Genomic DNA, 20,429 nt, shown 5'->3' on the forward strand with positions numbered 1-20,429 from the left:
GAAATTATCGCATGATTATAAGGTACTCAATCTAGAAAATTGATCAAATAGAGGCATCTTGTCTCTTTCATATTGAAAAAGGATCAAACCTATTCAAATGAATGATATTAAGAAGTTAATTTAAAAATGAGGATTGCATATGGGTTCTATTATTTCATATAGAATATAAATTCACTAGATCATATATGAAGATATACTTGGGAGGATCCTTCATATCTATTCCATTATATTGACAATTAAGAGAGGGTCTATTCATGGACAGTTGAAGATATATCATATTTCCACCCTCTAATTAGTATTCATATGATGTAGGAGTACTAGACCAGTTCATACCAGTTGGAGTAGTCAACTGTGAAATTGCTTGGAGACCGTAATATTTCTTTATGTTTGAGAGTTTAGCATTATGGATTTGGATTTATCACCTTGAGTTCATTGTCTTTACAATGTTCAAGATTCATGGCATTTGGATTTGATTCCGGTGTTGATGTGTTCTTCTTGGTTAGTCTTACAGAGTGTTGAGCAAAGTTGAATCGGGTTGCGGTTGATTTTCGTGACTTGTGGATCATTGAGTTATGTTTCTTGTACCTTGTCTGATGTTCCTGGAAGACCGCATGATTTTTAATTCTTTTTGTGATGTTCTTGGTGATTTGAGCCGACATCTTATTGTTTACATGTTTCATCATGAACTGTTGGTCTTAGGCCGACTTGAATTTTTTTTTATTATTTGCGAATGATATAAAGGGAAAGTTTAGTGATTCATTTTAGGGATAGATGATAGAAAATGGAAGATAGATGACAGAGGTTAGAGATCGAGTGAAGATCTAGATATTGGTTGGATTATGGCCCGGTAGGACTGAAGCCGATAGGGCTAAGGTCTGGATCAATGCAGAATAGAGGAAGTTGTTACCAGTTGATGATTTGTTGAGAGGATGATTTGTGGATCATAGATCTAAGTTGTAAGAATTTTTTGTAATCTTGGGTTGTGGTCCAGGATGTGGCATATGTAATTATTCAAACTGTTAGAAGAGTTATTCATACTGTTTACCGGTTGTGTATTCTATAGTGTTACCGACTGTTTTTTCTTCTTTATTTGTGTTGTGTTACCGGTTACCAGTATATCTTTCATGGTGTTTGTGTTAGGCTGCAACGCAGGGATGTCCTTCATTGGATCTCCCTACCTTGACTGCATCATAATATTAGGTTTCCTTACTTCGAGAAAAGCTCCAAAATCCATATTAGACTTTGTCATTTATATTCTAGGGAAAGTAGGCATCATTATTAATTCTCTTCAACATTCTACTATTAATGTACAAGTTCACTAATAAAGCCTCTTGTTAATAAACTCAAATTGTATTAGAATTACTTTTAATCTAACTAAAGGCAACATTTGTATATCCATTTATACAATTCAATTCAAATCTTTAAGCACTTTTTACAATATTGGACATTTTAATTTTTATATAGAAGGAAAAAATTAAGTGGTTCTATAAGGGACATTACAATGGTATCAGGGAATTGGTGGTCTTGCTAGCTTGTCGAGGAAACTTCAAAATTAGTTTCAAATTAGGTGTAAAAGTGTAGAAGATGAAGATGATTGAGAAAAAAATGTTGAAATTGAAATAAACATTTTTAATAGGAGTAATGGAAATTTAGCTGAATGGGGTAAGTTAAGTGCTGACCTAAAAGGAAGAACAAAGAAAAATTAAGAAGGGTATTCTAGCCCAAGAGATCATGCCAGTAGTAAGAATGACTTACACAGCACAGAAGAACTAAAAATTGCTAAAGATAAGATTGGAAAAGAGGAATTGAGAGATCACACAATCATCTATCCAAACATCACAATTAAAGAGGATGCTAATAATGAGCTTACAACTGCCCATAATCTCAAGCAAGCATTTCAATAGATTCAAGTAGAGGGTTTCAAATATTTCTTAAAATAAGGAAACACTTAAACCTTCACATTCTTCTTCAATCACCTATGAAACATGGATACTTTTATTCATGAGGATTATGAGAGCACCATTAATGTAGAGTTGATACATGAAGAGGGAGATAAAAATGATAAATGCTTCATAGATTTCTTGTAGGTGATAACTTATTTCATTTCAATGATAAAGGAGGTTTTTGGTTTGAATACCAAAATGACCCTATGAAGAATAATGTATGTGAAATTCCTTTCAAACTTGAGATTGTTGATGCTCTTACTCCATCTCAAGGATCATGCATTGAGGATAACATAGAAGGAATTGAATATAGATTCATAAATAAAATTATTTGAAGCTACTTAGAGATTAGGATGTAAATCATTCTTCTTCATCATTTATTTATTAGTGCATGTTATCCACTAATAAGTCAATAGTTATGGATGTGATGACTAATATTCAAATGAAAGTGAATCAGAAGATGCATTGTGTGATGTAACTCTAGTCACTTTGAGATAAAAAACAAATAAACATGACATTGAAAGAGTGAATAAGATAGGCATGGGTCATAGACAACATAATAAAAAGAAAAGAGTCAAACAATCACAAAACTTAGAAGATGATAGAGACATGTAAATGAGAAAAATATTTGATGAATCAATGAAAAGAAAAGAACCAGGAAAACTAATGGATAGTGTTGAATATGTGGAAACGACTTTACAACTATATGAATGGTGGAATGAGAAAGCTAACCATGCCAAGATGATAGCTTCTCAAGTAAGAGATAACTTTTAGAAAATCAAGAAAAGGCATGGACACTTAGATAATCAAGAGATGAGTTTCCAAACTAAGAATTCTGATTTAAATATAGCATCAAAAGTTTTGCACCCACACTCACCTAGTCAAAGATCTCAACAAATTTCATTGAAGGCCTTGGAGGATGAGGTATCAAATATAGTAAGTGATAATATATTGGTAGCTAAATGTCATAAGGCCCTAGATTTATATAAGCAAGAAAAGGATAATTTGATAGATGATCATAAGATCCCACAAGAAGAAAATCAAGATGTAGTAACTAAAAACTTCAAGGAACCAAAAGACAAAGGAAGAAATGATGAGATTAAGGAGTTGGACAACACTGATGGGACTTGTGGGTTAAATAAATGTTCAAAGAATTCATATAATGAAAGTTTGGAAAAAGATAGGTTTGGTTTTGTAAACAAGGACAACTTTCAACTTGTTAGTAATCCATTGTTTGATGTTGAAGCTAATATGATCTATGATAATTTAATTTTCAAGATGGATAAACAATCCATTCTAGAATCATGTGATAAGATTGAAGATGACCATAAAACTTGGGACCTAGAAATTACTATGGTAGACAAATTGCTTAGCAATAATCTTTCATAGAATGATAGAGTTTGACAAATCTAATGAGTTCCTTCACATCCGCATGAAGAAAGGAATATGTGTTAGAGAATTTTAAAGACTTAATTGGGATCTTGGTATCAACATGAAGGACTAATATTTCTTGTGGGCAAGCAATTTATAGAAAGTGGATGTAATAACCCTATCGGGTAAACATACAAATTTGTGCCACACTTTAATAAAGAAAATGGCCAATGCTGACTCAACTTTGTAAATTGAATCAATAGAAAGTGAAATATATGTTTTCAATTTTGAAATGGTGTAAACTAATAAAATTTATATTTTTTTGTGTATTTTATGTTTGTAATTAAAAATTAAAATAAAAATTATTTGAATATAGTTTTTTTAAAAGAAAACACTATAATTTAGTTGCTGATAAAATGTTGAAATTGAAGTTACATAAGGTGCCACACTTTATTTAGTAAATTCTACCTTTCTTTTTTTAATTTTTTTATGTATATTGATAACTTGAAACTTTAGTGCATGGATATATTTTTAACTATTTTTTATAAATATGTATTATTCATTAAATTTGAAAAGCTACATGTACTAAAATATAACTCTTTCCATTTAGTGCCACCTTTTTTCTTCATTATTTATCCAAATTAAAAAAGAATTATATCATCTTGACATAGATACTTTTCTCTACTGCATCATATTTTTTTCAAAATTTTAGTATTTTTCCTTGACAAGATAATTGATCTTATATTTTAATGGTGATGACCTACTTTCAATAAAAAGAAAATATAAAAAATAAAAAATAATTAAAATATCCAAAGATATATTTTGGAACATTCGTTTTTAGATCTATACAAGGGTATTTTTACATTTAAAAAAAATATTATTTATAAAAGTAGGAGTACAATGAATATGAGCCTGCTTATATAGGCAAGGCTATATGGATATGTGAGCACACAAACATGACATGTGGCTCAATAAGAAACAATGGTAGGTAGGAAATAGGTGTGGGTAGGTAGGAGAAACAATATAATATTCCACATGAGGTGGATCACCCACTGAATGTGGAGTGTAACAACAAGATTAGACCCAAAGTGATATAAAATATACATTTAGTAGACACTTCTAATTGGATAAGTTGTGGCCCATATATAACCTAGCTATAATGAGTCTATATAAACCATATGTTTGACTAAAATTAAATTTTAGTTGTAAATACTTAAATTCACTTATGCTGATAAGTTGGCATGAAACATGACACAATTTTATATTTTTACCCTATTGCTTAACAAAGAAGCATAAAAACCAAAGGCCACTAAATGATAAAATAAGTCACAAGAAAAGATACTAAAACATTAATAATCTATTATCTTAATTAATTGACTCTGCCTAGAAGTAGGCAATTCCTTATAACCAAGGAGTGATCAAGGACAAGTTTCGATTAAACAAGAAGAAAATAAACTAACACTTAGTTTAAATGGATTAAGATTGAGCAATCCATTCCTTACAAGGGATGTGATTACTGGAGGCAACCATCACAATGAAAACACATTGCCTTTAACAACATATCCTTTCCATGAATATAGAAAGGGAATAGGTGAACTTCTCTAATGGATAGGGAAGATTTATTAATTTAAATATTAGACTCAGATCAAAAAGTTCTGTTGGGAGCCCTCGACTAACCAAGTAAGTGTGGTATATGCCCCACAAATTGCAAGGCTAGGGACGCACAAGCATAAAGATTATATTCAGGAAAGGCGTCAACAAATCATCGTATAGTTATAAGGTATTCAATCAGGAAAAGTGATTAGACAGAGGCATTTTGTCTCTTTCATATGCAAACTAGATTAGAACTAAACAGACCCTTCATATATGAATATATACTTAGGCAGACCCTTCATATGTATTGGCAACTAAGCGAGGGTCTATTTGTGGACAATTGAAGATATATTAGATTTTAGATTACCTAAATTCACTAGATCATATACAAATATATACTTAGATGGATCCTTCATATCTATTCATTCTCTATTTGTGGATAGTTGAAGATATATTAGATTTCCACCCTTGAATCAGTATTCATACTAGATTCCTTTACTTGGAGGAAAAAACCAAAAGTCATATTACACTTTGACATTTCCAATATGGGGAGAGTTCGCATCATTATAAATTCAATTCAACATTCTTCTATTAGTGTACGAGTTGTTCAATAATCAAGCCTTTTGTTAATAGATAGAAAATAGAATTATTCTTCATCTAGCAAAAAGTAACATAGAAGTTGTATATCTATTCATACAATTCATTTCATATCTTTAAGAACTTTTTTTAATATTGATCATTTTAATCTTTTATATAGAAAGAAAAACTTGAGTGGTAGGGAAATTACATCTACAATTTAAAAATTCTATCAATGGATGGAAATTCACTAGTAAATAATAGAGTGGTGAGTAGGCATTGTAAGGTATTGCATTATCATTGGTCTCCCACATAATGAGATTTGAAGGAGAAAGAAGGCATCACTTGGCTTAAAGTTTCTCAAACAAGCAATGGTTCTAGTTGTCATAGAAGGTATCTCATAGGTTAGGTTTCTCACTTAAAATAGCTTTAATAAAGAAGGTGAATCAAGTCTCAAGTCACAATTTGCTTTCACTAGTCCATACTTTTTATTATGTATAAATTACCTAGGTTGATAGCATGCTGATAAAAGGTAAATAGTATAACAAGGGGTTTTTGTCTACTAGCACCTATTTAGAATGGATGTGTGGACTTTTGGAAACTATTCATTTGAAATGTAAAATTCAATGTAACTTTTGATTAAGTTTTATAAAATAAAGGTTGCAATCCTATTACCATCATTTACCTACTCAATAAATATTATATTTTTCTACAATAATTTTTTACAATCTAATAATAATTTAAAGTGTCATATATAAAAATATAACAAGTTAATTTGAAAATGTACTATAAAATTTTCTATAATAAGATTTTACGATCTAATAATAATTTTAAGTGTATGTCAATGTAATATACAATCAAAATTTCTAAACAATAAATTAAATTAAAATAATATCATATTTTCTCTCAAACGGAGAAAGCTAATTATAATTTAAAATGTCGAGTCAATCTAAAACTGTAAAATACAATAGTGGATCAAATTACAAAGCTTGGACTATACTTTATTCAGGTTCTCAACAACTCCAGTATAAAATTATAAATTTGATTAGCCACTTTGCACTGCGTTCTCTATTCATTCGTTGTGCCATCTTTATTTAAAGAGTTCTAGTGAAAATTGATATGGTCGAAATATACTTTATTACCAAGCACGGGTGTTCTTTAAGGTGGTGTCACATTTTGATGGTCAGATCAATAAAGTAGTATGGTTTGGTGAACTGAATCCAGAATTGGCTGATCTATTAAAAATCTGCATATATGTTTCTTTCATCGCCATGCATCTGTATTTACCTTAGAGAAAGAAATCATAGGCGAAAGAAAATGGATCGTTCAGCGTTCAACTGCTTGAAACGTTTCATTTTAGCTCTTGCTTTGCTTATTCTTCATCGTAGTTGCCATTTATTAGTTGCTGCTCGAGACACCCTTTCTTTGGGTGCTTCTCTGAGGGAAAAGTAGACCACAACTTCAAAGAATGGCACTTTTGAAATGGGATTTTTCAGTCCCAATGGAACCAATAAATGGCCCAGATCCCTAACAAGAACATCGTTTGGGTGGCTAACTGTAGAATTTTGAACCTGACCTATCCTCTTTGAACCAACTGATTAGCAAACAATAACAGCAAAAAGAAGAAAACACCAATATCTTTATTGAAGCTTAATTAAAAAATTACATAGAGGCTGTATATATAAAGAATTTGCAGTCTAGAAAAATAAATAATAACTGCAGTTCTAAATATATTCCTAGCTTTGCATGGAAAGTTACTAAGGCTCACAAACTAAAAAAAGCAAACTACTCCCTAAATTAAGAATACAATAAGTGCATGCACAACATGCTTTATTTACTAAAAACAAACTCATGCAAAAAGTAAAACTAAAAATAGTCCTAAGGATTCATGCATGCTGGAGTACATGCTTTATTTGCATGAATAAACAAAAAAACTATTAACTAAAAATAGCTTATGCATGGTGATGAATGGATAGCTTCATGTCCAAACTGGAGTTGCATAGAGCTGCATGCTAGAGCAGCATCACTTATCAACATACTCCCCCTTGATGCTGAGAGGGCTGACAATCTTATCTCGTAGTGCTATAAACTAAGCTTTCACAACCGCTTTGGTGAATATATCTGCTAGTTGATCCTGGGTGTTGATGTGCTTCAATTCGACATCCTTCTTTTGCACCAAATCTCGTATGAAGTGATATTTCAAATCAAAATACTTTGTTCTACTGTGATGAACCGGATTCTTAGCTAACTTGATGGCACTCACATTGTCACAATAAATTACTGTAGGCTGAATTTATTTTTCTCCAATTTCTTCCAAAACTTTTCTAACACAAAGGGCTTGTGTACCTGCTGAGATAATTGCAACATACTCTGCTTCTTTAGATGAGAGGGCAACAATACTTTATTTTTTTGAGCTCCAGGTAATCAAACCATAACCAAAAGAAAAACAATTTCCAGATGTAGATTTACGGTCATCCATACTACCTCCCCAATCTGAATCACTAAAGCCTACAAGATTGAACTTTTCAGAAGAGTAGTAATGAATACGAAAACTTGAATTCCCTTTCACATACCTCAAAACCTTCTTGGCTGCCTTCATATGTATTTCAGATGGATTTGTCATATACCTTGAAACAAGTGAAACTGAATAAGCAATATCTGGCCTCGTGTGGGTTACAAACATCAAGCTCCCCATAATACTTCTGTAAGTTGTCTCATCAACTAAATCACCACCATCATCTCTACATAACAAATCTCCATGAGCACTTGGAGTGGAGGCAGGGTTACAATCAGTCATATTAAATTTCTTCAGCATATCATGTGCATACTTTGTTTGACAAATGAAAATCTCATCCTTACTTTGATAAACCTCCATTCCTAGAAAATATTTCATTAGACCAAGATCTTTCATCTCAAATTCTTTCATCATAGAAGCTTTGAATTCATCTTTCATCTTAGAACTACTACCCATATACAAAAGATCATCAACATGCAAACTTATGATGAGAATATCAGTACCTTCTTGTTTGTAGTATAGGGTAGGATCACTCTTACTTCTCTGGAAGCCATTCTCCTGAAAGTATCCATCAATCCTGGCATACCACGCTCTTGGTGCTTGCTTGAGGCCATACAAAGCCTTCTTCAAGTTGTAGACATAATTATCTTTTCCTTCCACTTCAAAACCTTGTGGCTGCTCCACATATACTTCCTCTTCTAAGTACCCATTCAAGAAGGCACTTTTCACATCCATATGATGTATGCTCTACTTCTTCTGAGCTGCTAATGAAATCAGCATTCGTATGGTCTCTTGTCTTGCTACTGGTGCAAATGTCTCTTCATAGTCAATTTCATATTTCTGTGTGAAGCCTTTAGCAACTAATCTTGCCTTGTGTCTTTCAACACTCCCATCACTGTTAAATTTGGTCTTGTAGACCCATTTGGTGCCAATCCTTTTTTTGTTATGTGGAAGTTCTGTTAACTCCCAAGTGTCATTCCTATGAATGGAATCCATCTCTTCTTCCATGGCTTTCACCCAAACCTCATTAGTACATGCATCTTCAAAACATGATGGTTCAAAATCAGCCTTGGCTTATAAAGCAAAATTCACTGTTTCACCTACTGGGTTTTCTTCATGTACTTGATTTCCACTCCTCTGGTAGATATCACTCAATCTCCTTACTTTCCTTGTAGAACTTGGAGAAGAAGCTGGACTTGAACTTGGTACTAAAGAACTTGATGAAGGGTTGCTTAGTGGAGTTAAACCACTAGATATAGAAACATTAATTGGCTGCTCATGATCAATATCAGCAATTATATCATCATTCAAAATAGATTTTGGCTTCTCAACATGGCCTTTTTTATGACCATAAACTCCCCCTTCATAAAAAATCACATCTCTTGAGACAATAAGCTTGTTAGTGAGGGGATTATACAATCTATAAGCCTTGCTTTTCTCACTATACCCAATAAAAATACATGACTCACTCTTTGCATCTAACTTCTGTCTATTCTGATCCGGTACATGCACATAAGCCAAACAACCAAAAACTTTGAAATGATTAACATTAGGCCTTTTACCATACCAAGCTTCATAAGGAGTCATCTTTTCTAGTGTACTGGTGGGGCTACGGTTGAGGATGTACACCACTATAGCAACTCCATCTCCCCAATAAGAATTGCTCAATCCCTTGGTTTGTAATATGCACCTTGCCATTTCAACCACAGTATGATTCTTCCTTTCAGCTACTCCATTCTGTTGAGGTGTGTATGCAGTAGTAAGTTGCCTCTTGATGCCATTAAAATCACAATAACTTTGGAAAGCCTTTGAGAAAAATTCTCCTCCACGATCAGTCCTTAAACATTTGATCTTGCACCCTTTCTCATTTTCCACAAGGGCTTTAAACTTCTTGAATGTATCCAAGGCTTCATCTTTGGCCTTCAAAAAATATACCCAACAATTTCGTGAGTAATCATCAATAAAAGTGATGAAATATGATGACTTACCCAAACTCTTAGTCTGCATTGGACCACATATATCTGAATGAACAAGCTGAAGTGGGTGATGAGCCCTCCATGCATTGCCCTTTGGAAACTTTTCTCTTGCATGCTTTCCTTTAGCACAGCCTTCACAAACCTCCTTGTGTTCCTCAACCTTGGGCAAACCAGAAACTAATGCATGTGAGGTTAGAAACTTCAAACTATGAAAATTTAAATGCCCATACCTGAGATGCCATAACCAACTTGAATCCTCATAAGCCATATTTGCCAAACTGTTGTTATGTTCACTAAACCTCAAGGGGAACATCCTATTTCTTGTCATAGGAACAACAGTGATCACCCTATTATCCTTATTCTTATCATAGATAGTACAAGTCTTATTCTCAAAGACTACTTTATAATTTTTCTCACATAGCTTCCCAACACTTAACAAATTGTGCTTCAATTGTGGAGTATAATAAATATCATGAATACTCTTTATACCTTCTTTTGTTTGGACCTCCATAGCTCCTTTGGCAGCAACCTCCAATGATTTATCATCACCAAGCTGGATCTTGGATTTGAAACTTCCATCCTTTGTTGAGAACAACTTCTCATTCCCTGTCATATGGTTAGAGCATCCAGAATCTAGGTACCAAACATCTTTACTAGTATTTTCACCCTTGGCATAAGATAAGAATAAGTGATCAGGAGGATTGTCACTACTTTCTTGAGCATAGTTAGCACTTTTACCTTCTTTCAATCTGCATTCTCTTTCAAAGTGGCCATACCTATTACAATGGTAACATTGAACATTTCTCTTATCAAATCTGCCTCTACCTCTTCCTCTGAAACCACCACTTCCTCTTGAGCCACCTCTTCCTCTACCTCTTGAAGAATTTTGGCTTTGCCCTTTACCTTGGCCTTGATTGATTTTGGCACTACTGCTGCTTGCATCTTCATTTTTTGTGATTAGCAATTTAGAGGAAAATGCTTTCTCTACACCTTCAAAAGAATCTTTCAATCTTTCTTCATGAGACATCAGGGATCCAACCAGTTGATCAAACTGTAGTTTTGTCAAATCCTTGCTTTCTTCTATGATTATTGCTACATGATTCCATCTGGGTGTCAAAGATCTCAACACCTTTTTAATCAAAACTTCATTGCTTACAATTTCTCCAAGTGTAGCCATTTTATTGACTACATCTTTGACTCTGACACAATAATCACTTATACTTTCAGCTTCTTGCATCTTCAAATTCTCAAACTCTCTCTTCAATGTCTGAAGCTTGACCACTTTAACTTGATCACTACCCTAGTAAGCTTCTTGTAGAGTCTTCCAGGCATCTTTGGCAGTTGTTGCTCCTGATATTCTTGGAAATAAGCTCTTATCAAGAGCTATCTAAATGTGAAACAAAGCTTGAGCATTCTTTTTCCTTGCTTCCTTTCTTACTGTTCTTTCATTGGCTGTAAGGGCATTCCAATCAGTTGGCTCTTCATAACCTGATTCAATAATCTCCCACAAATCTTTTCCAATCAAAAAGGTCAGCATCTTAATGCACCAATAATCATAATCATTCCCATCAAATTCTAGAACGGGCATATGGTTAGAATTCGACATGATTAACTTTGACGAAATTCCAACAATAAAACTTTAACCCAAAACAATTTTACCTGCTCTGATACCACTTGTAGAATTTTGAACCTGACCTATCCTCTTTGAACCAACTGATTAGCAAACAATAATAGCAAAAAGAAGAAAACACCAATATCTTTATTGAAGCTTAATTAAAAAATTACATAGAGGCTGTATATATAAAGAATTTGCAGTCTAGAAGAATAAATAATAACTGAAGTTCTAAATATATTCCTAGCTTTGCATGGAAAGCTACTAAGGCTCTCAAACTAAAAAAAGCAAACTATTCCCTAAATTAAGAATACAATAAGTGCATGCACAACATGCTTTATTTACTAAAAACAAACTCATGCAAAAAGAAAAACTAAAAATAGTCCTAAGGATTCATGCATGCTAGAGTACATGCTTTATTTGCATGAATAAACAAAAAAACTATTAACTAAAAATAACTTATGCATGGTGATGAATGGATAGCTTCATGTCCAAACTGGAGTTGCATGGAGCTGCATGCTAGAGCAACATCACTTATCAACACTAACAGGGAGACTCCCGTCAGAGACATGCCCGGCGTTTATATGCTCTCTTCAACTGGTTATCTCACTCTCTCTGATTTGCAAGGAAAAGCCATCTGGTCGAGCAATAATACTCAGCAAACACAGGCATCCACTGCTTCCATACTCGATACTGGTAATTTTGTTGTTTTGAGTGCCCAAAACATTTCTTAGATTCTGTCGGAGACCTTTATGCATATCCCACAGATACGTTTTTGCCTACGATGAAGTTTTGGAAGGGCTTGAAACTAAACTCTTGGAAGAGTTCGGTCGATCCAGCGCCTAGGCCCTTCTTTCTTCAAATGAATCTTCCCCAGGAAAGAATAACTTTTTACTGCAGTATAAAAATGGTGTTTCATTTTACAGTACGGGTGAATGGATTGGCAGCTACTTCTCCACTTTGCCCGGGGCTAAATCTGATCCTCTTTTTACGGAGGAATTAGTAGTGTTTTCTCCCACAAGAATGTATTACACATATGGGCAGCGGCCTTACACCCAAAGCTGGTCCGATCATGGTGAGGGAAGTTCTCAACTCCAACGGCGAGTTATCAGTTTACTTTTGGGTTAATAATAACAGCTGAAGCCTTGTTTGGTTTCAACCACAATCAATATGCGGTGTGTATGGTATATGTGGGGCTTATGGAGGCTGCCTCATCGAAGAAAACATTCAGTCATGCAGCTGTGTCCAAGGCTTCCACCCAAGAAACGCTACTACATGGACTTCTCAGGAGTGGTGGTCAAGCGGTTGTGTTCGGCGTACTCCATTAAACTGCACCACAGATGGTTTCCTCCAAGTCAGTGATAAGTCTTTGTCTGATGAAGAAGCTGTTCAATACAGTCAACAATCGACACTACTAGGATGTAAAACTGCTTGCCTCAATAATTGCTCCTGCACGGTCTTTGCTGTCTCTAATTCTAATCCTGTTGTTTGTAAATTGTCATTTGGAGATCTGTTAAATATGCAAGCCCTTCTTCATTCGATTGGCTGCTTCTGATGCGTCACAGTTGTCAGCGCACGCAGGAAGAGGCAGCAACAGAGTAGTTGCACTCTCTGTTTCAATTTCTTTCGGCCTTGCTCTTTTGAGTGCTCTCTTCATTCTTGCATGGTCTATTCAGCGCAGGCACAGAAGACTGGTTGAAAAATTCGTGAAGGATGACACTTCAACATCGCTCAGAGCATTCAGTTACAAAGAGCTCAAAGTTGCGAACAAGAATTTCACCCTTAAGTTGGGAAAGGGAGCATTTGGCTCTGTCTTCAAAGGAACTCTGTTAGACAAATCGCTTGTAGCAGTGAAAAAATTAGAGGGTTTCGTACAAGCAGAAAAGCAGTTAGACTGGAAACATACCTCATGTGAATTTTGTTGAAATACGCACAGACCCGTACGTACCATACGATTGTTGCCTCTACATACCGTACGGTTGTTGCCTCATACGTATTGAGTTGCCAATGCTGATGCGTACGGTGGTTCTGGTGGTTGCCAATCCTGACCCGTACGGTGGTTCTGGTAGTTGCCAATCCTGATCTGTACGGTGATTCCAATGGTGTCCGTCCGCGGTGTAGCATCCATTGTATGGTGGTGTCCGTACATAGTTTGATGACCACCAGATGGATGGACGGGTGACAAGGTTGTCAAGAACCGTTTTTTGTGTAGTGACAGTTAAAGCACCAGGTTTCATAACGGATTGCAGTGTGTATAAACTGCTACAAGTTTCATTAGGAAATGAGTGGAAGTAATTTGGGTTGATTGCAATACAATCTGACCCTGTGCAAAAAGTTTGTTGTCAATTGTATGTAACTTTGTTTACTGTAATACAAGGGAGACGCTCGGCTTTTTGGTGTGTGGGTTTTTTTCCGAAAAGGTTTCCCATGGTAAAAATGTCTATGTATATGTGCATGTTTTTTATATGTTCTCTATTCTTCTATTTAAGTCATCTCGAGATTCTACAATTTAGGAAGTAGATAGATATTGTTGCTTACATCGTCTGCGAATTGGCATTAGGAGACCGTTTCCGCACCATGATTTTCCTTAGAAGTGGTATCAGAGCTTGGCCAGTTGTTGTTATCCTTGTTGGGTAGGGTTGGTTTTTTGTGTCAATTTGTTTTCAGTGGGAGTTTGCGAAGTGGTTATCAGTTGTGTTTGGAAATTGAGATGGCTGGCACGTCAGGGAGAATAGACATTGAAAGGTTTAATGGCACAAACTTTGAGTTGTGGAAACTTAAAGTTGAAGACATGTTGGTTGACCGAGATCTGTCGATCGCTATGTCTGGCAACAAGCCTCCAGGCGTGAAGTAGGAAGATTGGTATCTAGCGGATCGAAAGGCCAGAGGGCTGATAAGATTGAGCCTTGCAGAATCTGTTTTGTTGAATGTCCATGAAGAGAAAACCACACATTCTTTGTGGAAGAAGTTGGGAGACATTTATCAGGGAAAATCCTTGGTAAACAAGCTCTTCCTGAGAAAGAAGTTGTACTCTCTGAAGATGGACGGAGGAACGTCCATGGCAAATCATCTAAATGCGTTCAATATGGTGATTGCGCAGTTAACTTCTGTTGGTGTGTACATTAGTGAAGAGGAGCATTGTATGTTGTTGCTGAGTTCTTTGCCTGATTCATGGGATCACCTTGTGATGGCCATCGGAAGTACTACTACCAAATTTAAAATGGATGTTCGTTGCTGCACTTTTGTCAGAAGAGATGCGAAGGAAATCCTCTGAGGCGGCTAAAGAAGTTCTCATTGTCTGAGGTAGATCTAAGGACAAAAGCAAGAAGAAGGACACGAAGTCAAAGTCACAGGAGAGATCCTCTACTCTTGGAAAGAAGTCCAAGGCAAAGTATTGGAATTGCTGTCAGAAAGGTCATATCCGGAAGGATTGCAAAGAGGAGAAAAAGAAGAAGAAGAAGTGTACTTCTGACACTGAATCTTCTCAGAGTGATGTTGATGCCTTTGTAGCAGCCTTGGCAGTGCCTATATCTGATGATGTATGGCTAGTCGATTCGGGAGCATCATTCCACATGACATCTCATAAAGAGTGGCTCTCAAAGTATGAACCGTATGATGGAGGAAAGGTGTTTCTAGCAAGTGATTCCACACTGGAGATCGTTGGAAGGGGAAGAGTCAGAATTCAGTTCCCCGATGGTAGAGTAAAGGGAATTGATGGCGTACTTCATATACCTGGTTCGGCTCGGAACTTACTCTCGGTCAACAAACTAAATGATGTTGGAGTTCAGGTAACTTTTGTGCATGATGGTTGTAAGATGACTAGGGGTTCTATTGTTTTAGCTAAGGGTGAATGCATTGGAACACTGTATAGGTTAGATGCCAAACTCGTGTGTTGTAATAGTGTCTCGGTAAAGTCCAATCAAGTTGCTATGGAAACACATGATGTGAATTCAATGGAATACTTTGGCATTATAGACTTGGGCATATTGGCGAGAAAGGTTTAAAAACCTTGAAGAATAAAAACCTGGTTGAGGGGCTAATTGATTGTAATCTTGAGTTCGATTTCTGCAAACATTGCATATATGGAAAGCAAAGTCGTGTTTAGTTTTATTCTAGTCCTCAAAAGTCTTCTAGTTTGCTGGACTATGTTCACTCTGGTGTATTTGGTCCTATGGATGTTCCTTCTTTATCCAAATCAAGATATTATGAGTCGTTCATAGATGATTATTCAAGAAGAGCATTCATTTATTTTTTGAAGAGTAAATCAGAAATGTTCAGTCGGTTTAAGGAATTTAAAAGCCTTGTAGAAAATCAGACTAGGAGAAAGATTAAATGTTTAAGAATGGATAACGGTGGTGAGTTTTGCAATGCAGATTTTGATTAATTTTGTGTAGATCATGGAATTAAGAGGCATAAGACTACGCCTTATACTCCGCAACAAAATGGAGTAGCTGAAAGGTTGAATCGATCTTTGATGGAGAGAGCAAGAAGCATGTTGAGCAATGTTGGTCTGGATCAAAATTTTTGGGCTGAAGCAATGGCTACAGCGTGTTACTTGTTGAATCGTTCTCCTACTCTAGCACTAGTAGACAAAATGCCTATGGAAGCATGGTCTGGTAAGAAGCCCTCATTGAGAAATTTGTGTGTCTTCGGTTGTGAAGCATATGCTCATGTATTTGATGTGAGAAGGTCAAAATTGGATAACAAAGCAGTGAAATGCATCTTCATTGGTTACGACATTGGTGTGAAGGGATACAAATTGTGGAACCCTCTCATTGAAAAGGTATATATGTCCCAGTCGGAGTATTTTGTGGAGAAAGGTAAAGAACACTTGGTTTGTAAGCTTAAGAAGTCTCTTTATGGTTTGAAACAATCACCCAGAATGTGGTATCAGAAGTATGATTCATATGTCTTATCTTTGGGTTTTATGAGGTCTAAATTAGATCATTGTGTGTACTATAAAATTGAAGATGATCAAATATTTATTATTGCACTATATGTAGATGATATGTTGTTTATAGGAATAATAAAAGAATGGTCTTTGATTTAAAATCACAGTTGTCCTTGAAATTTGAGATGAAAGATTTGGGGGTTGCTAAATTTATTCTGGTGATGGAAATCAGGAGAGACAGGGCTAGTAGGAAACTTTGGCTCAGCCAGAGCAAATATATTACCAATATTCTTAAGCGGTTCAATGTGACTGATTGCAAGAAGCAAGTAATTCCAGTTTTATAGGGAACAAAGTTGTCAATTAATGACAGTCCAAAGTCTCTAGATGAGGTTGAAGACATGAAGCGAGTACCTTATGCGAGTGCTGTTGGCAGCCTCATGTATGCAATGGTTAGTACAAGACTAGAAATTGCCCAAGCAGTGGGAGTATTAAGTCGGTTTATGGCAAATCTGGGCAAGCTACATTGGGATGTCGTGAAAAGAGTGCTTAAATATTTGAAGGGTATGACAAAGTACACTTTGTTCTATCAAGGTAACTCAACTAGATCAAGTAAATCTGTTACCATTCAAGGTTATGTAGATGCTGATTGGGCAGGGGACGTTGACAGAAGAAGATCCACCAGTGGATATGTGTTCACGGTGAATGGTGGTGCCATTAGTTGGATGAGCAAACGGCAGAGTAACTGCGTTATCTACAATTGATGCGGATTACATGGCATCTACTCGTGCATGTTAAGAAGATGTTTGGCTTAAGCACTTATGTTCTGATGTTGGTTTTGATGTAGGGCAAATCACTATCTTATGTGATAGCCAAAGTGCAATTTGTTTGGCAAAGAATCCTACTTACCATGCCAGAACAAAACACATTGATGTGCAATATCACTTTGTACGTGACATGGTTGAAGATAGGAAGGTGAAGCTAGAAAAGGTTGGCACTGAGGAGAATGTTGCAGATGCATTGACAAATCCGGTGAGCACAGTTAAATTTAAATGGTGTGTGAGCTCCATGGGGCTTAAAGCTCCTGACTCTTGTTAGTCTTGTTGAGTAACTCCACGGATATCAGTATGTACCTTGGCAAGTGGGAGATTGTTGAAGTACGCACGGACCTATATGTATCGTACGGTTGTTGTCTCTTACATACCGTACAGTTGTTGCCTCATACGTATTGATTTAACCCGTATGGTAGTTGCCAATGCTGACATGTACGGTGATTCTATGATTCTGGTAGTTGCCAATGCTGACGCATACGGTAGTTCTGGTAGTTGCCAATCCTGACCCATATGGTGGTTCTGGTAGTTGCCAATGCTGATTCGTACGGTGATTGAAATGGCGTATGATGACCGTGGTGTAGCATCCATCGTATGGTGGTGTTCGTACATAGTTTGATGACCGCTAGATGGGCCGATGAGTGACAAGGCTGTTAGCAACCATTTTTTGTGTAGTGACAGTTAAAGCACCAGGTTTCATAATGGATTGCAGTGTGTATAAACTGCTACAAGTTTCATTAGGAAATGAGTGTGAAAGTAATTTGGGTTGATTGTAATACAATCTGAGCCTATGCAAAAATTTCATTGTCAATTGTATGTAACTTTCTTTATTGTAATATAAGGGAGACGCTCGGCTTTTTGGTGTGTGGGTTTTTTCCCGAAAGGGTTTCCCATGGTAAAAATCTCTGTGTATATGTGCATGTTTTTTATATGTTCTCTAATCTTTTGTTTAAGTCATCTCGAGATTCTGCAATTTAGGAAGTAGATAGATATTGTTTCTTACATCCTCTGTGAATTGACATTAGGAGAGTGTTTCCGCACCATGGCTTTGCTTACAAATTTGGTGAGGCTCCGAGGATTCTGCATGGACGGATCTCAAAGAATGCTTGTTTATGAGTGCATGCAAAATGGGTCCCTCAACTCTTTCTTGTCCCACAAGTCCAAAGAAGAAGACAAGGTGTTAGACTGGGAACCAGATTTGGAATCGCTTTGGGCACTGTAAGAGGTGCTAAATTATCTCCATAAAGAATGCAGAGATTGCATCATCCATTGCAATATCAAGCCAGAAAACATTCTCCTGGATGCTGATTTCTCTCCAAAAGTGGCTGATTTTGAGCTAGCAAAGCTTGTTGGCAGAGATTTCAGCAAAGTGCTAACAACAAACAAGGAAACAAGAGGGTATTTAGCTCCCGAGTGGCTTTATGGCTTGCCAATAACAGTGAAGGTGGATGTATGCAGTTTTGGCATGACCCTGCTCGAACTGATCTCAGGGCAACAAAATAGTGACTTGAGCATCCAGGACTCTCAGCACTACTTTCCGACTTGGGAAGCAACTCAAATTAACAAGGGAAACACAATCGACATTGTGGATGAAAGGATTGCAAACAAGGCAGATATTGAAGAGGTGAGAAGAGCAGCTGTGGTGAGCTTTCTGTGCATTCAAATGGATGAGAATGAATGACCGAGCATGGCTCAAATTGTTCGGATATTGGAAGGCAAATCAGAAGGTGATGTGGAACAATATGAGAGGTCCCTCCAAGCCCTTGTCAATGATCATTGTGATTAGTAGAAATTTCTAGTAGTTTCTAAATATTAATGCTTTCAGGGAACAACTTATTATAAAAACAAAGTATAGTAATAAAAATAAATAAAAATCGTAACAAGTTAGTATTAATATTAGTTAGAATTCTTAACTTTCTTAACTCGTTAAACATTATGTTAAACTTATAAGAACTTAAATATTAGTATTTATTAGTTGTCATATTTGAAGGTTATATTATTGTATAAATTATTATTTTTTATTGTTTAATAATAAAGTTATATTATATGATAGTTGTAAATTGTTTGAGGTTTTATTTTCTATTAATTTTTCATATATCAAAATAATGTTTGTTTTTATTCTTAAGGCTTGAAATTAATTGGTGGAATGTATTAAAATTTGATGATATGTACAATAAGTGTTGATTTGATGTATTAGGAAATTTATTGTGTTTGAAAGAAGGAAGAGTGGTAAACAAAGATTTTAAGAGAATATGCAAGATATGCTCGTGTAGGAGAAAGAGAAGAAGTATATCAAGGTGAAATAGAAAGGTGCAATTCCTGAACATAATCTATGAGTTGATGTAGATAAAGGAAAAACATAGCAACCTAAACTCACAAGAAGATGCAATATAGGTTTCACATGTACCTTAAATCCTTATTCCATGTCCTCAAGATCATTTCGATTGTATCCATATTTAGACATCATTATGGACATAGTCCCATTATGTGTCTCCAAGTCAAAAAGAGAATGAGGATCCATATCACTACCCTTGTCAAAATGAGATTAATAGCCACATGTTGGAGAAGTAGTAGCATGATTGATAATGTAAAGATGTGTTTTATCATGAAAATATCAATCCATGTTCCATAGAGGGTTATTGAAGTGAGAACACTCAACCTTATATGTACCAAGGCAAGAAGGGGTGAAGTATTTAAGGAATCCTAATCATTACTAGGATGAATTAGAAGTAGAAGGTACACCATCATCAATAGAGGGTTATAATGGTGTATGTGGTTATCCTGAAGTAGAAGGTATGAGATTGTGTATATAATAAGATGTAAAAGAAATATTTTCATGACCTAATTTAGGCTATTGATAGTATTGGTAGGGCTGAAAAACACCTTTTGTTTTGAATATTTTACCATTATGGATGAATTTAGTAGACCAACATAGGGATATAGGGTAGATGGAACTCCACCCATGGCCTGAATCTACAAGCTACCCAAAGTGATGTTGTAGAAATCACACAATAGAGAATTCAAGAATATTTTCTAGTTTGGATACATTTGTAGAATCAGATGTTAGTTTGGGAAATGTTAATAAGGTGTTAATCACGATAAAAATGAATATTAATATTATAATT

The 20,429-nt window shown here is 35.6% G+C and overlaps 1 protein-coding gene across 1 annotated transcript; it reads left to right on the plus strand.

Annotated features, from left to right (window-relative positions):
• The first annotated feature begins 17,431 nt into the window (after nt 1–17,431).
• On the plus strand, nt 17,432–18,985 carry LOC131855995 (G-type lectin S-receptor-like serine/threonine-protein kinase At2g19130). The gene is made up of 2 exons (XM_059207046.1): nt 17,432–17,506; nt 18,587–18,985. Exons 1-2 carry the CDS (start codon nt 17,432–17,434, stop codon nt 18,983–18,985), a joined length of 474 nt encoding a protein of 157 aa, XP_059063029.1.
• The last annotated feature ends 1,444 nt before the right edge of the window (nt 18,986–20,429 follow it).

Source organism: Cryptomeria japonica, chromosome 6 (genome assembly GCF_030272615.1).
Source record: "Cryptomeria japonica chromosome 6, Sugi_1.0, whole genome shotgun sequence".
NCBI lineage: Eukaryota > Viridiplantae > Streptophyta > Pinopsida > Cupressales > Cupressaceae > Cryptomeria > Cryptomeria japonica.

What these genes read in the sequence shown, in the direction of transcription:
- LOC131855995 (XM_059207046.1), top strand. Translation starts at nt 17,432, where the DNA reads ATGGTTGAAGATAGGAAGGTGAAGCTAGAAAAGGTTGGCACTGAGGAG. An exon ending in CAGATGCATTGACAAATCCG is followed by an intron (nt 17,507 to 18,586) that starts GTGAGCACAGTT and finishes TGCAATATCAAG; the next exon opens with CCAGAAAACATTCTCCTGGA.